Genomic DNA, 18453 nt, shown 5'->3' with positions numbered 1-18453 from the left:
TCCAGTCCAGAGGTGACTGGTCTGGTCATTGTAGATACATGGTTTGGCCTACAGGTGATTGGTCTAGTTCCCTAAGTGAATTAGTGTCTTTACCATATTAAGTGCTGTACTTCTCATTGTTTAGCTTTGTTTAGGTCTGCACTATAATATCAAATACGTTTTTCAGATACCTTGTAACCCCCCAGCACTTGCCCTTCACAGCTTTATAAACGGGTGAGGGCTCTCTGGCCGTCTCAGATGTGCAAATGTGGTAGATTCGGTTCTGCCAGCTAGCTGCTTGCTGGGAAAAGGGGAAGAGGTAGAACTGCCTCTCATATAACTAAAAAATTTCTGAGAAATTCAGGTTTCTTTTTTTATTATTTTTTAAGGAACTGAGTAGGCGCTATTTCTCTTCCTACTTTTGCTTTCTAGAAGATGAATGACTCTTGTTTTACAAAGTTGTTAGTGACAGGAAAATAGAGAAAGGTGCCATCAAATATCAGACAAAAGCCTTGTGTGAAGTAACATAGCCCACTAGAAGTCAAGAGATTGGCCCAGATTTCTTTGGCCATACACCAGCTAACACCATAGCGAAGGTGAAGAGGCCATGCAGAAGAACGGTGACAGGCGTCAGCATTGTGCCCAGAATCCTGAAGTGGCTTATCCACACAATGTGACCTCAGTAGCCAAAGGATACTTTTTAAAGCATTAATTTTTGGTGTTGATAAGCACACAGGGGAAAAATTCAGTCTTTTTAGACTCTTTTGAAAATCTCCATCCTCTTGTTGATCCTGAGTGATCTACAGCTTAACCTTGTATACCGTAACTGTCCGAGTGCAGAAATGCTAAATACTACAGTTCTTGTGCCGTTATGTACATTGACCTTACAAGTTCTTACTTTTTCAAACTCCAGACAGGATCCTCTGTTTCTTTTTTTCTTTGTTTCTTGGTAGTGGTGTCCTTATGGTGATCTAAAACTAGGGAAGGGTTCTGGATCATCCCCATACCATCAGACAACTGTTTCTTATTGCTAGATCAAACAATAAGGCCTAGGGATTGGCAACTTTGACACCCTGGCCAAAAGAGGAAGAAACAAACACAATGGTCTTCCCTTTTATACAGCACACACTAGTGAAAAAATTCTGAGAACCTAAATTTGATGGTTAAGCAAAGGATCTTATCAACACTGGCTGCTAATTTGTATTTGTTATGGAGAAAATATATTGTTCAGGAACAATTAGGTTAGTTTTGTATTTGAAGGGTTCAGAGGAGCATAGTGGTATCTGCAGAGTTATTAGTTAAACTACAGCTCCTTGTTGTTCAGTGCACGTTCGGGCACCTCATTCCAAAGGTCTGGAGTGAAGAATATGAAAGTTCTTCACTTTTAGTGGAAAAATGTGGAAAGAAAAGCGAAGAGGTGGTATTTCAGGCGGTCTAACTCATCAAATGACTGGCTAACATTTTCATCTTTTTCAGATGAGGAGAAAAAATGTCCTGAATTTACAGATCTCAATATAGGCAATGCTTTGTCTGGAACAGAACTCCAAGTCCAGCTACTGCTATACACAAGAGAAAATCCGACTTGTTCTGAGAGACTCATTGAACACAATGTTACTGCATCTGAGTACCTTAATACCTCCAAGAAAATTGTCTTTGTTATTCATGGCTTCAGACCAACAGGATCTCCACCGGCATGGCTAGGTGACATCAAGGAGCTTTTACTGTCTTCAGATGATATTAATCTCATTATAGTTGATTGGAATCGTGGTGCCACAACTGTGAATTATATAACTGCTGTTGAAAACTGCAGAAAAGTTGCAGAAATACTGAAGAACTATGTTGACCAGATGCTGGTAAGGCAGAGAGTTGCATCTGTTCTGAATAAGTTTGAATAGCATACTTTGGGTGGGAATGGATATTTAAAATATGTCTAAAGAGAAGCTCAGTAAACAGCATCAAATGACATTTCTTTACCAAAGTATTTACTAAATTTGCATGCAGTTACTTCACCCAAGTTCTTATTTCCCTTTCGCTGAAGTATGTCTAATAGCGCATCTGATTTCTTTAGCCAGCTGGAAGTTTTAGGTCTTCTGGAAAGAGTGACTGCACCAGTGGGGAGGTGAAACGAGAGGTGGTCAAATAGTATGCAGCATTAGAATTTTACAAAAACATTCCCCTACTCTTTTTAGTATTAAACTACTTTAATTAAAGAATTTAAATGAAGAAATCACTGTCAGAGATATAAATATTTGTTCCAAAATGATATAATCTTCCTGATTCAAGAGGTGAAACAGTTGAAACAATTGTTGATGGCAGTAGTCTTAACTGGGCTTTAGATTTGTTGCTTAATCAAATGAACAAAAAATGTTATAATCTCATTTATGGCATTGTTAGATTTATCACTTGATTTTTCTTCTGTTCTCACCACTTCTTTTCCTGGCCATTCTCAGAAATTTTGAATGCTCTGCGGTAAGAAAATATGCATGTGGAATTTGAGTAAAAAAACCCTGCATTTTGATAAAGGATGAGGTGAAAGAAGAAAAAGCCTATCAGAATCTGCCCTCTTTAACTAGATATACTCATAACAGTTTGTAATTATGACAGTAAATTTGTTGTTACGGAATAGAAAAATAAAACAGTACTATAAGAACAGTCCAATCCAGAGTGGGTTAAAAAGGTGTATTTAGCAAATTTCTTGATGCAGAATTTTTGGTTAATTGCTGGTTACACATCTTCCTGACAAAGCAATGACTGCAAGACACACTTGGGCCAATCTTGTTGTAAGAGTCATCAAAGTGATGGTAGTGGGTTATGTTGTGTCCCACAGCTATGAGTTTCATACTTTCAAGCTCTTGTGAGGCCTTTGTTAATTCGTTTTGAGACGCATTAATATCTCAGATTCCACATATCATCCCATCACTTTTGCAGAGATTCTAACAGGTCTGCTGATACTGTTTCAGAACTTGTTTTTTTTTTAAATACTGCCTGCTTTGTAGAATGGGCATCTTAAGGCTTTCCTGCAGGTGTGCATTTTGACACCATTACTCAGCGGTTCTGTGGCATAAGTGTTTGTTAATGGTATTACATTTTTAATTTATTTTATTGGAAGGATAAGGCAGGAGATGTTTTTTTTCCCTAGTTCTTAGTTTTAGTTCATCCTTCTTGTATCTGGTAAATGTCTTCCTCTTCCCTCCCCTGCTTGCTTTCTAACTAGCGTGGCAGTTTGGAAGAAATATGACTCAAGCTTCCTTTTTACATTTTTCTACTCAAAGAATTTCATAGTTACTATGCAGTTTAACTAGTACAGAATGGCAAACTGAGAAGAACTTTGTAATTTCCATTTGTTTTTAAAGTTAGAGAGTTAGACAGTACTGACAAAAAGTGAAAACTAAATCAGTCTACTGATGTCTGCTCAGTTAACTGTGTGTGTGATTGTGGCTTTGTGGTTTTTTTTTCCTTTGATAGGTAGATGGAGCTTCTCTTGACACTGTCTATATGATTGGTGTTAGTCTTGGGGCTCATATAGCTGGTTTTGTTGGTCAGAAGTATAATGGCAAAATTGGCAGAATTACAGGTAAGGCTTTTAATCCTCATATGTGTATTCTAATGTACCTTGTATTGTTGTCATAGCTGCATTTGACATAGATGCTAGCACTGAAATAAGAACTGATTAATTAGTAACATACAAGGGGAAAAATGTATCCGTGAGAGAAGTTTGGAAAATTGTAAAAGTCTGCCTTCAGGACATAAGGTGCAGCTAAAATTTTCCAACCGGTTTAACTCTAATCTCTCAAATGAAAATTGAGTGCTACATCCAAATGCCACTTAAGTTAAATGATGTGCTACCTGACTTTCTGTCTAGTTGATTGAGCAAGTCGGGTCCCTCTGAAGGGAAGTTCAAAAGCTCTTGGTCAGACCACACACTAAGGATTTAGTTTCAGTTTGAGGTATCTGAACATGGTGTAGGCTTTAGTATGTTGAGCTATCTGCTACAAGGAGCTTAGATCAGGTGTGCAACCTGTGTGTGGATACTGCAAATCCTACCTCGTACTTGTTTGCATTGTCAGCATTGTCATCTGTGGGAGTGGTGCATACAGTGAAAATGGGAGTACCCTCAGGTGGGTACATCTTTCAGGACCAGGGTCGCATGGAGTTTAGGATTAACTTTTAGATGCTGGTTCCTAGGGCAGAATCCACAGTGCTAATGTGAGTGCACGGGCTCCAGATGCTTCTTGTGGTGAAAGAACAAAACTCACTGCAGCTAGTGTGTTGAGAAGGGAGCTGACTCAGCTAACTATCAGAAAAGGTGGTAAGGGGAGACAGGACTGTTGGATCCTGATAGTGTTTAGGATTTAAGAGAGCAGCTGTTTTCAGGCTGAAAGGAGACAGTTACCGCTTCTTGAGATAATTGCTCCAAGCCTTCTCTTCAGAGCACTGAAGTAATTTTTTTTTCCCCAAAATGTAAGAGGAGCTAGTAGCCAGCCTTAAGAAAGGGACTTAGAGATTCCTTCCCTTTTTGTACAACAATCTGAAAGTCAGGGCATTTTCTAGGAGTGTCATAGGCTCCAGCTATATTCCTTTGGTTAAGAATACTCATTTCCACTTTACACAATTCCCTAGAGTTTGTTGGTGTCACTGGTTAGGGACAGTCTTGATTGCAATGCTAGGCTAGCAGGTCTGTATCCTCTCTGTACAATAATTGGGAGCTAGTAGATCCATGTAATTTCTGAACTCAGATGCTCACAGGTAAATGGAATTATATGAAATGTTTCAATTACCTTCTTATAATTACAAATATGGATGAATAAAGGCAAAGATTTAGTAGTCCAAACGCACAAGGCTCATAACCTCTTAAGTGACTGTTTTGGTACTCTCTTTCAAACAAGTTGAGCCAGTGGTGCAAAGTGATGCTGGAAAAATGAGATTTAAAAAAAAAATCTGCACTGTTTGGAGGTTTCTGAAATATAGAACTAATTAGTAGACTAAAACAATGACTTCTGTCACCTGAGGTACTATGAATGTGTATTCCTGGCATTCCACAATCCTCTGTGGTACTTTGGGTCTCGATTATCTTGATCTTGAGAGAGAACCTTCCTGGACTAGTTCTTAAAGCACATCTGCCAAGTTAAATCATAATGGAAATTTGGATAAGCTAAGGTCATACACTGGCCTTGTCTCTCAATCAATGAGAATGCAATTAGGAGTCAGGTGAGTGAAGGAATATGTTTTGCCTTGACAGTTGTATTTTCCATCTTTGCTGCTTTTTCTTGCCCAGAGAAGTTGTGGATGCCCCCTTCCTGGCAGTGTTCAAGGCCAGGTTGGACAAGATTTTGAGCAACCTGGTCTAGTGGAAAGGTGTCCCTGACCATGGCAGGGGGGTTGGAACTAGATGATCTTTAAGGTCCCTTCCAACCCAAACCTTTCTATGATTCTATGATTCCTTACTCCTCTTTGTGTGTGCTTTTGTTTTCAAGAAAATAGGAGCAGAGCAAGCCTCAGCTAACAATTCCACTGTCCTGTGAAGGACAGAAATTACCATCTTGAAAATTATCAGGCTTCAGGCTGCACAACAATAAATCCTATCCCTAAAATGAATGAGAATAGACAGTGTTTATGCTTCAAGTACTTTGCCACCTAACTCCCCTCCTCCTTGATATAAAGTGCTTTTTGTGGATCTCAGATGGAATGTCTTTTGTCATAGTTGAGTTTTGATTTCAGTATAAGATTTCCAACCCTCCTTCAGGTGAAAATGTGGTCGAAAACTGGTATTTCACTTATTTGCCTATAACAGTTTTTGTTTGGTTTTTTTTTTCCTATAAGTAATTTCAACACCAACTGATAAAATGATTAAGGCACATTTGAAATTGTCTCTATCCAGGATGTCTCCATCTTGTGTTCTGGTGGTGAGAGTAGTTACATTGTGTATTTTGTTTTTATGAAGTGCTTAATAGGTATAGCATTTTTATGGGAAAAGGACCAAATTAATTCTCCTGATTTGATCTCTAGTGCTATTGGCTTGTGATTCATCACTGGGAGATGAGCACAACTTATTAGGGAGAGAGAGAGAGAAATTCAAAGATATGGGTTGATCAGTCTTGCGGTAGGAACCCTTGCTTTGCTTAGCAAGTTGAAGAATGGAAACTTGAGAATTGCACTGGGTTTTATTTTTATTATTATCCCAGGAAAATTAAGTCATTGATGAATAATGCTCAAATGTCACTCTTGTATACATCTGTAGAAACAGACCCCAGGATTTGTAATGCTAGCATTATTTTCATTTAGGTCTTGATCCAGCAGGCCCTTCGTTCACTCGAGAACCACCAGAGGGGAGACTGGATCGTACTGATGCGCAATTTGTTGATGTAATCCATTCAGATACTGATGGTAATGACATAGTCTTAACTGTCCTATTTCAACTTGAGGAAAGGCAGAAAAGTGAAAGAGAAGGGATAAGCTATTTCAGTAACATCCAAGTAGTATTACAGAAGTTTATTTTGTGTTATCAATCAGTTGGATTTCTGTGTTGTTGCTTTCTAACAATATCCATACTTTTGAAATCATATTGTATATTATTATCCCTATTCATCAAGAAATTGAAACTCAGCTTTGCTAATGACTTCAGCCATGATGAGCTGTTTTGTTCAGTTTTGACATGAGTAGCCATGTTATTGAGTGAGTGAAGTTTCATGACTGAACCTGAAAATACTGAATTAACTTTTATGTCCAACAGCTAACTGAAGGCATATGCAGATAACCATATAGTCATGAGTCTGTTTAACGTCATGCAAAAGTAGCGATTACACCATTGTCATTTATGTCTTGTTTTTTATAGTATATTCCTTCTGAATACAAAAAAAAAGTCTGCACATTGAATAAAGCATGCCTATTGCATTAATTTATGACACTGCTATTTGCAAAATAGTTTAGCATAAACATGCTATTGCTCTGCTAGTGTGTATGAACATAGAGGTTGTAAGTATGTGACTATCACAGAATTAAAGTGCCTTCTGAGACAGCCAGTCTCAGCTGTATCATATTAGTACACTGGACAGATCCACTGCTTAAAATTCTAAATCATGTTACTGTAAGGTTAAAATGAAGAACATTGTAAAGTCTGCTTTATCCACGCTATCATCTGGGGTTTTTTTTCAAAACCATAAGTAAACCTTTCAAACCTGCTGTACTTGTCCCATTATTTGTGTAGTTTTTGTATCAGTTTCTTTAGTTATATTAAAAATCAAGCATTTTACTATACAAATTTATATGTGAAGCTGTAAAATACCAATTTTTGTAATGCTCTAATTATGTGAATAAAGATAATGCGTGGTAAAAAGAAAAGTAGGTCAGGTTGAGCTAAATGTTACTCATGGTCTTTTATGGGACAGATACAGATATTTCTACTTTAATATACTGCTTATATTAGTGTAGCTCAGAATCCAATGTCATGCAAAAAATGGAAAATCTTGCTCTAATGAATATTACATTGGGAAAGAATTTTTGTTGCTGTAGAGAACATGAATTTCATTAATTTCTTTGTGCAAATAATGTCTCAGCTACAGCACTAAATAGTTGCTTCTGTTCTATCCGTTTTCTTGTGTGGTAGTAGAAATCTCACACAAATTTCTATGCATTTGTGTACAGCATTTTACTTGTGTAGAACTTTCTTAAAAAGAAAAAAAATCATGGGTTTTACCTCATAACTTGAGTTCCATTTACAGAGCAAAAGAACAATATATTTGCAAAAAAAATTCCTTTATGACCTTCATGTTATTTTGTAATGCAATGTAATGATAAATAATTCACTGCATAATTCTGTTTCTGATTTTTGATTCATGATGTTTTTACTTTAGCACTAGGTTTCAAGAAAACTTTAGGAACGATTGATTTCTATCCAAATGGAGGAATGGATCAACCTGGTTGTCCACAAACAGTATTCAGTGGTAAATAAAAATGTGCTCAATTAATGAGAAAAGAGTTTGAAATAAAATCAAAAAAAGATTAAATTGAATTAAATTAACACTGCACATATTTGGTAATATGGGGGCTGAGGGCATTGTATTCTTTCTTTTCCATCCCCACTCAGCAAATGAGAAATAACAAAGGCATTTGACATCTTTTTTTAAATAAAGATCTTCCTATAAGCATACATATTCCATCACAGCATTATTATTGGTATGATGGAATTATATTACAGTCTTCACTGTGTCTTAGGTTCCTCCTGGTTGGCAATGATGAACTAATTTTTGGACAGGTCTTTCAGGCTCTAGGATCAACACAGTTTTACAATATGGTCTTTTGCTGCAGAATTTTTCTTATTTCAGCCTCCATAAATCTTAGGCAAGGTTGCTGCCCATTGTTTTTGTTTGCTCTTTTTGGATATGTTTACAACTGTCTACCTTCCTATTACTAATCTGCACAATGCTGCTATGAATTAGAGCTGCTGCAAAAGCATAGATAGGGCAAATGGGAATATGGGAAAATCCCTCAAGACTCAGGATCATCTTCATCTGTACAATGCTCATGGTTTGTATACCTCACAATAGTTTTTCTGCCAAAATGTTCTCCACGGGATTCAACAAGGCAAATTTTAACTCAGACTCATATTTTATAACAATAATTCTGTAAATTTGATAGGACTTAGTAGACTATTTCTTGCATATAAAACCCTGTAGACTTTTCTCTGCACCTGCAATATTCAAAACAGTCTTCAATTTCTTCTTCTTGTGTGTGGGCATCTGTTTTTTGCACTTGGTGGTCAACTAACCAGAGAATAAAAGCATGGCTAACTAAGAATGACTTAGGTAAATGGGATTACTTTGATAACACCTTTTCTTTCATGAAGAAAAATGATTACATATTCTTGGTATATTTCATTTTTTCTTTCCTGAAGGACTTCAGTATTTTAAGTGTGACCATCAAAGATCTGTCTACCTCTTCTTATCATCTTTGAAAAGAAGGTGCAACATAATAACATATCCTTGTGACTCTTACTTGGATTTCAAGAGAGGAAAATGTGTTGATTGTGAAGCTTTCCAGCCAATGTCCTGTCCAGTACTGGGTAAGAGTTATGATGTCTGCTCTGGGCTGGCTGAATTTTTCTGGGGAATCCAGACTAGTTCTTTCTGGGGCTACTCTAGAGATCTGTAGTATTGTGTTAAGGGACCTGTAGAGACTGATAGCCTGCAGAGCTGCGTACTGTTTAAAGTAGTTTAAAGTTTATGGCTTTGTCTGCTTTATAGTTGTCTGCTAGACACAGGTGCTGAATGTTCCTAATCTTTGATTATTGTGCTTTCCAGTCTGAAATGGACTTACAGTGTGTTTCCTTTCTACAGAGAAACTGCTTCTACTTAGTTGATCACGTTAGGCACATATAGTGTGTTATCATCCTTAGAGTACCTCTTTTTTATTTAAAAGTAATAATGTTTATAGCAACTTCATGGTTTCTCTGGCTTTTCTTTTGGAATCAAGTTTTTATTTGGAGGGGGTTTGAGTTGTTTGGGGTTTTATTGCTTTTAGAGAGGATCTGGGGGCAGCTTGAAAACAGCTACAATAGTGTGAGCATTTCCTAGTTGGCAGGGTTTTCTTAAGAATGAAATTTTTAAAATATTTAAATGGAAAATAACTTTCAATTTGTACCTTGTCTTCTTTACATCCTTCTATTAGGAGGTACACTCTGCATATATTAGTTATATCAGGTTTGAGAAAAAGCATAGACAGACAGATCTGTATACTATTTTATAATAAAACCCAACAATAATGGGACCTTATAGCGGGGCAGAAAAACTCCAGGACTTCCCCAGCATGGTTATTAGCCATGCCTGATGCACATACACAGAATGCCCGAGCTAGAGGTGGAGAAATATTTGACCAGTCAGCTGCTACCTTTTTTTTTTTTTTTTTTTAATAACCAGAAAACCTATGAGGAAATGGCAGGCAGCTGAATCTGGGAACTGGGAGGAGAAATAGCATCCTTCTACTGAAAGCTTTCCTGCTTGCTGCCTTGCAGTGGCAGCTCTGCAGCCTGGTACTAGCCCTCCTTGTCCAGTCTAGGTAAAGAAATCAAGAGGGAGAGAATAGGATCAGCCATTTTAGAAACAAGGGCTGTTATCAAGCCCCAAAGACAATGAGTATAGAATTGCATAAAACAAAAATTCTTTCTACGTTATATCCATAAGCTTAGGAGGTTTAAAGAGTATCTAACATTTTATTAAATAATATCCACAATTATCCTCTAGAGGGTTTAAAAATATTTACTTTCATTATTCAAAAAAGAAATGAAAAAATTTTACTTAATGTGAAACTGTTCTGTAACTGTTCTCTGCAAATATGTGGGCTACTTTTTTGGGTTTGTTTTTATTACCTCTGCAGGAGTTTATAAGCACTATTTTTTGGAGTTAGTACTCTAGACTAAATAGATTCCAACTATTATATTATGACAACTTTAGTGATACTAATATATTAGAAGAATGAAATACATAGATACTACATTCTGTTGTACTCAGGGGATTCCTGCATTTTCCAAGTCAATTTACTTTCTCAGAGAATGTTTAAGAAAATTAAAGTCAAATCTGTCACCTTGGCTGAGTTTCTTTTGTGTAATTATATGCTTATCATGATTTTGCTAAATGTCTGAAATGAAATATTTAAATGTTGGATTTCAGGTTATTATGCTGATGGATGGAAAAAACTGTTAATCCCAAAGAGTTCACCAACAAAAGCTTATTTTGATACTTCGGATCAAGACCCATTCTGCAGTGAGTGGCTGTATACATATATAACGCACTCTTTATGAAATGTTATGGCTGTTATTTGTTGGATGATCTGGAGTGAAGGCATGTTAAAAGTAGAAAGTTATTATTAGGTGCTGTGTAAAATGGTGTAATAAACCATGAGGTGTCAGTTTGCAGACTGGAGGAAGAAAAAGAATGATTGTGGCAGAAGAGTAAGCAATATGTGAAATGAGAAAGAAACATGTCTTTAAAAGTAATGAGGTGGCCAAGAGGAAGAAGTAAGCCAGAAAATGAGAATCAATTGACAGGGAAAGAGCTGGACTGAGAGAACCTGCTTAGACGGGATCATTGCTGGCATTTTCGGAGAGCAAAAAAGGGAATCGAGACTGCCCAGGCTGGGGGATGGAAAAGAGACACATCTATGTTCCTCCCCTGGAGGGGAGTGCCCCACAATCAACTAAAGCTACTTCAGCTTTTAAAGGTCCACTCGAGGGAAAGCTTAGCTGACTGTTTCAGGTTTATCCTATACGGGAACGAACTCTCATGGCATGTGCTTTAGCTGCAACAGTTTAGATACCTGCCTATCCATGTAGAGGTCCAGTTTAGATTCTCATTCAATTTCTGTTTTTATTAACAGACTTTACCATCATAAGCAAATGTTAGCACACTCTTCTATTTCGTTATGTTTAAGGTACTTTGATTTGGGATATTGGGATAGGCTTACAGGGAATTCAAGTGAAATCAAGATTTCCCATTAGCTTTTTCTATCATCTTAGCAAGTTTTGTGACCAGGGACTGAATGTCTCTTGTTATAGTGGCAATCATGTTTACTTAGCTTCCAAAGGGCCAAGGAGAGGTTAATGAAGATGTGATGGATTTTACATAAAATAACTCCTGTTCCCAGTGGTCCTTCAGCTCAGCTCAAACCTGCTACCACTGTTCTCCCCTGCTCCCGTCTGCTTGGGCTTTGCTCTTGCATGCTCTCAAGGCTGCACAGGCTGCTAGGTCTGTCTCCTCATTCATTCTTCCTGCAGAAAGATACAGCTTTACTTTTGCTCTCACACATATTAAAATTCATCAAAAATCCAACCAGGCAGAATCCTGGTGATGGGAACAGGGCATTACAGAAGGAAAAGATTGTGTTTAGTATTCTGGGACAGGGGTGATAGAAGGGAGAAAAGAGAGGGAGAAATACTACCAAACATAGGAGGAGGCACATGGTGAGAAATAAGAAACATTGCAATGACAGCATAAATTTAAGGGAAAATATGCAAAGTCAAGAAGAAAAATGCGTATACTAAACCAGTCTGAAAAAGAGAGTATTTATTAACTAAAACCTTATTTTAGTTTTTAGATATTTGAAAAAATGAGGAAATAGAAATAAACAAGAGGTCTTAAAACTAAGTGAAAATGTAAACCTGAGCAGGACAAGTTTTTCATATGAGGTGAGGCTTGGCCTAAAAAGGCTCTCCTAAAAAGGAGAGAATGTTAAAAAGCAACATGCCAAAAAAAAAAGTTTGATTGGCTCTTTACTTTGGGAGTAGTAAAGTTGTGTTTCCTCTGGGTAGCTGTACTGGGTAGCCATAGCACAGTTACAATGTTGGTGATGGTTAGGGAAGTGCAGCAGAAGGCCAGGTCAGGGTTTCCGAGGGCACAGCGGAGCAGGTCAACTCCATGCCAGTGCACAGAGGGTGCCAGCCCCAGGTAGCCAGCCTGTTTTCCTGAGGCAGTGGGCTGTCCAGGGGAGGGTGACAAGGGGCTGGAGCATGGGAAAGCAGTCAGACCCCTCTCCTCTTCCTCAGTATTCCCCATGCAGTTTTTCTAGTATCCACACAGAGGTTTTGGCGGGTTGTCTTCTCCAAGGGAAGGGTGCTTGGAGGACTTGTACTGCTGCACCTGCTCAGGCTGGGCAAGCAGGACATAGGAATAATGTCTCTCTTCAGCTTTTACCACCTGATCAATGTGCTCACCTAGCTAACTGCCTGCTTTGCCTGGACATGAAACTTGTGCCAGTGCTATTCTTCCCCTCTTTCTGCCAATATACCTCAACTATTTTCTGAACGTGTTGCTTTTGTGGGCAACGTGATAGTGTCATTACACGAATAGCTCAAATATCCCCTCTTTGCAGAGCTTGCCAAAAACTGAAGGTGCTAGTTAGGGCTCGATTTTGCATTTTTCCTTAGGCAGGTCAAACTCTTCATGCTAATTCTGATGGTAGCTTTCTGATGCAAATCCTTTCCGTGTAAGAACCGGAGGAAATTATACACTAATTACACAGAACTCCAAGTAGCTATTTGGTAGTAGCTAATTTTTGTCAATAGCCTTCTTGTTCTGCTTTGAGCTGGTAACTTAGGAGTAAAGAGTCACTATTCCTATCATCAGCCAGTGAATACTTTTAACAGGATGATAACAACAACTGTATCCTATTGAGGTTATTCTTTGAATCTTATTATTTCCTATTCCTTTTTGCAGTGTATAACTATTTACTGGATATTACTACCTGGAATAAAAGTATTAGGAGAGGTTTCATTAAAGTTAAAATAACAGATTATGCTGGAAACACAGTAGAATCCAAGATGAATAGGTATGTTGTGCTTTGTCTCTAAGTCTTTTTTATCACTTTATAGGACTAGTTTTCTGAGTTTCCTAAACCTTTTAACTTGTTAACTTGTAAGCGGAAAAAGTATCATGAGGTTGTTAAGACTTGGCCATGGCTCCTTTTCCTGGATATGGCTCAGTGTCAGAGGCAATGCTTCTCACACTGAAATGATCCTCTCTCCATTTATGAACTAGCCCAGGTCTTTGCATGGTACTGGTTTGAATCCAGTTCTAGGTGTCCTTGTTCTGAATGCTCAAAGTCAATACATCTTACAAGATTTCTGATCTTAATAATAATACTTAGTAATAATGAATATTACTCAGCTAACAAAAACCTGACTAGAAATAATATTTTTCTTTAGTGAAGCTTCAACGTTTCAGCAATATAGAAGAGTCAAAATACTAACTGGATTTTACCAAGACCTTGACAAAATATCGAAAATTTCCTTGACCTTTTCTACAAAGACTTTAATAGGCCCAAAACACAAGCTTAGGATTCTCCAGATGAAGCTGAAATCTCTTAATAATCCAGAAAGGTGAGTGTTTGTCATGTATCAAAGTTGTGTATCAACTAAACTGCTCAGGATGATTCCTCAGAAATGTGTATTTTCCTCTATTCATTTTTTTAATCGCATATTCCTAAATGCATGAATATCTTTCTCATCCTACCTAGGATCAAATTTATCATGTGGAAGAGCTGCTCTCTACTTTCACATTTGGTGCACAGCACCTTGTACATGTAGGTGCCATGCATGATGCTTGATAGAGCAGGCTGCTGCTGCTGTCTGGTCACAAGTTATCAAGTACCACTTACGTAGGCCAGCCTGACTTACACCCACATGGTTGAGTTCTCTTTCAGAAGATTAATCGTATTAAGCACTTCTCTGATTTTAATCATGTGTCCATACACAGCTTTTCACACTCATATATGAAATGGAGCACTTCAGCTACTTGTGTGGCTGGAATAGGCTTTTGGTGTTCTTGCTGATAGTAAAGACCTTCCAAGACCAAAACACAGTCTATGCTTGCCTACACTTAAAATTAAATCATCTGCACTTTTGGATATTTAAGTGTTGTTACTAAGCTTTTATTAATTATTTCTGGTTTTAAATACTTCGGCAGTGTTGCCATATGTTCATTTTTTAGATCTCCAGAGTTACTTGTAGAATAGCATAGTAATTAAATTTTACATCTGCATCTTGTGAAAATAACATATTACATGGAATAGGTAAGAAATATCCAGGAGTAGCAAGAGTACTTTATTTTAGAGTTATTATGTTAATTTTCTTCATATGAATGGCAGATTCAACAAAGTCAGAATTTAAAATAAAATCTGATAATGGTTATCAAATAAGTAATGAGTGGGAATAATATGAGTAAGTCTTAAGTCAGTATGTGTTGTTAAATTGAGAAATAACATTTAAGGCTTTCTGATTTGGTAGATGAAAATAGTCTAGTAGCAATTGGGTATGATACTTTGTAAAAATTATGAAACCTTGTTAAATTAATCTGCTATTTCATATTTACTGAGAAGGAGGAGGAGATTGGTGGGAGAGACTTAAAAAGAAACAGAATAGTAATCAAAATAGTACCCCCTAATGTGTATACATTAGACTTTATTAACTTGTTGAAGGCCATAAGTTTTAAGCTCTCAGGTGAACTGGAATGATTTTATTAAAAAGCATTTGGTGATGAGAGATAGTCAAAGCTCTAAACCATATTGCAGTTTTTTTTTTCTCAGCCCAACGGTGATAAATCAGAAGATAGATTTCATGCAAGCCTATCAGCATTCAGGACTTTTTCAGATAATGATCTAGCAAATAAGGAAGTTTTTCAGTGAACAGCCCTTACTGGTTTTAAGTTTTCATTCCTGTTACTCTGACTCTTGTTAGTTTTAAAGTAAGATGCACTTGACTTGCTTTAATATAGGATCTACTAAAGTCCTTTGTATGGAGCCTCATCAGATGGCAGTCATATAGGCACGTTAATACTTTTAGATAGCAATAGAAAATAGTGTATTGAATCAGCATGTGAAGGTAATTTAAATACAGATGTTACAACACTGCTGGTTGGTATAATTACATAATTGCGCATTGTAATTATCTATATTTACCTCATTTAGTTACATGTAATTATAACAATTACTTGAATACAGGATAATCAACTAGAAACTACATTAAAAATATTTAAATTATTCATATAACAAAGTAGCAGGTAAAAACTAGGGGACAGGTGCAGGGTTGAAAGACAACAGGAGTCTCAGTCTCCCCAGATCTGGGTTAATAGCAGAGAGTGGGAGTTTGGGGAATATCACTGACAATTGTCTACTGGGCTGGCCCATTGTTCACACAGATGGTGTGTGAATGTGGGAGTGATAAAAGCTACATATAATTTTTAGACTCTTCTGGTCTCCAAGATAAATCATTCCTGCTCACCTGTAAAATCAGAAAGCTTTCCTAACTTGTGTGTGTGTCCAGGTGTCAGTTCTCTCAAAAAGCTTTTGAACCTGTCAGTCAATTCAAACTCAATTGGTGGAGAGGGTGAATGCCTCAAAGATACTTAGCCTAGCCACCTTTGTTTTTCTTCGCTAAAACAAGAACAGGAGTAATAAAAAGGACGACCTTGTTAATACCTCTAGTGAACAAGAGGGTGTGGCATGCCCTTGCTTTTTTGTAAACAGCAGAGAAGCCACAGGGGTGAGGGATTATAAATGCCTCACCCAGCAAAAAAATTATTTGTGTCTTGCTCCTTGCTGGTGAACCGGAGAACCTGCTCCTCGCTCAGGGGTACTCACCGATGAGGCATTCGTGGTATTCAGTAATCACAAGCTTAGATGGATTGCGCTTCAAATGAGATAGGATATGTTGGCAACCATATGTTTTTATTTCTAGTATTTATTGTTACAGTTTGTCTAAGTATTGTGTCCCTTGTGGTAGATAGAGCCCTTCCCACGTGACGACTTCTGTTGGAGAACTGACTATGCTAACACACCGTGCTGCTGTCTTGCAAATACTGTTGCAAATGTGCTAAAATACAACACTGTATTGTTACATGAAATATTGAAAGTCAACTCAGGCAATGGATGCATATAGTAACCTTACATTGTTCTGGTTGGAAATTTGTCCTGTGAGTTCTTTCATGGTCTTGTGTAAGGACTTTTAAAATGCTGACAGTTTCTGTGCTTTTATGCCTTTATTTTTCCCTCTACAAAAATAATATAGTAGTAAAACATTAAATTAAGATCAAAACAAATTGTGGATGAAGGACTGGATGAAATTCTGTGCTTTGTGTTATACAGAATACCAGAATTTGTCTTGAACTTCTTAATCATAAAATCTACTGTCTTAGCTTTGTGGAATACTTAAAGGGCCTCAAATTCTTATACAGAAATCCAATAGTCCTTTCCTATACAAACAGGTGGAGCCTTGACTTGTTGAAAATCTCACACTAACGGGCAACAACAGAAGTGCCTGGAGGAATGTTCTTTCTCAGGCTTTGTCCTTTAGCTGTTTCACTGTACCCTACATCCCAGTCCGAGGTGGATTGTGTTGTATAGCCACATCTGTGACTTCAGAGCAATATAGAAGATAATTTTAAATAAGTATCATAGCTTGTATGCCCTTAGACGTGCCATCAGAGGGTATGCTGTTCAAACCAGTTCTCACCGTCTTATCTATAGTAGCGCAGGAAGGACAGAGCTATGACCTGCCTTTGCCCTAAAAGGCAGAGCATCTATGTTGACCTCAAAAAGTAAGATTTTGTGTGTGTGTGACTCCCTTTGTGACCTCTGTGTGTGTTCGTGTAGTATTATGCAGTTCTGAGTTTTCTGGGTGTTTAAATGACAAATTACTCTCTTGCATGAAACTTTCTTGTGCATGCTGTCATTGCAACTGGAAGAGTTAGAAGATATTATGAAGTGGTTTTCTAGTTTCCTCAGTGGAATGAAAGCAGAGAAATTTTAACACCTAGGGAACTCAAAATAAATTATTCAGGCCCCATGTTAACAGGGATTGGGCTGTTCTTGGACCATTGTTCTAAAGAATTAATTTGAATGCAGATTAATAGCTTTAATGGATGAAGTATTGCATATTCATATTTCAGACTAATGTGATACACTTCTTACTCATGCCACTTTGCACCATCCAGCTGATGTCCTGGCTGTTGTTCACAATCTGGCAAAACTACTCAAGAGATGCATAAAATAGGGTGTAAACTTAGACAAGACGACATTTCTTCTTGTCCTGAGTACCATCTCTGAGAGGTGGTAAATACTGGAGGTTTAATAATTCAAATACCAAAATATTTTTCTATTAACGTTAACTTTTTCTGTTGTGCATATTTTTTTCTTTTTCTACTTTTGTAGGCTGCAGCTGTGCAGATATGATTTTGTACTGATGGAGAACACTGAACTGACCTTCAAACCTATCCCTTGCCCAGAGAGGGGTACATGAAGAGAGAGCTTCTACTAACTTAATTTCTCTCACAGCAGTGACATTTTGATTCTTCCTCACGATAAAGACTGCAATGAGAAAGGAAATGAGATAAGCTAGATTTATTTTCAAGAGTCTACCTGGTAATATGCATTACTTGCTTTGAGTGCCTTAGGGTGAAATTAATGGAAAAGTTCAGATATCAACGTATTTGGGAAATCTGAATAAAGTAATGTATCATGGTGGAGAACATGCAATGGTCTATTTGTTATTATTTGTTTGCAGTGAAGCAACTACTGAATTAAATATGAATTATCCGCATAATCCTGGCACATTATTTGTCATACATGTATTTCATTATTTATTATTTGTAATGGCTTTTACATAGAAACATAATTATCTGTCTACTAAGTGAATTTAATATACTGTACATGTGATCTACATATCTAGTAGCAGTTTTGCTGTGCTATGTTCATTGAATAAATTAATTCACATTTTCTCATTCTGATAACTGGAACAGTAAGATTTGTGAGCACACATGTAAGTTTGCTATTTAAATCAGTTATCTTTATGCACATCATAGATGAGTATTACTGCAACAATTCAGATTTTTTTCTACTGAAGCTATGAACAGGGCAGCAATGTTTCAGATATGAAATAATTCTAAAGTCTATTCTGAAGACATTAACTTAAAGATGAAATAAATGCATTTTCAT

The 18453-nt window shown here is 37.2% G+C and overlaps 1 protein-coding gene across 1 annotated transcript; it reads left to right on the top strand.

The window, feature by feature from the left end:
- Positions 1 to 586: 586 nt before the first annotated feature.
- On the top strand, positions 587 to 18110 carry LIPI (lipase I). The gene is made up of 10 exons (XM_068421366.1): positions 587 to 599; positions 1456 to 1832; positions 3445 to 3553; positions 6262 to 6363; positions 7830 to 7919; positions 8870 to 9037; positions 10641 to 10733; positions 13182 to 13293; positions 13670 to 13843; positions 17671 to 18110. Exons 1-10 carry the CDS (start codon positions 587 to 589, stop codon positions 17756 to 17758), a joined length of 1326 nt encoding a protein of 441 aa, XP_068277467.1. The 3' UTR covers positions 17759 to 18110.
- The last annotated feature ends 343 nt before the right edge of the window (positions 18111 to 18453 follow it).

Source organism: Nyctibius grandis, chromosome 2, assembly GCF_013368605.1.
Source record: "Nyctibius grandis isolate bNycGra1 chromosome 2, bNycGra1.pri, whole genome shotgun sequence".
Taxonomy (NCBI): domain Eukaryota; kingdom Metazoa; phylum Chordata; class Aves; order Nyctibiiformes; family Nyctibiidae; genus Nyctibius; species Nyctibius grandis.
This window is presented reverse-complemented; position numbering and strand designations above follow the sequence as displayed.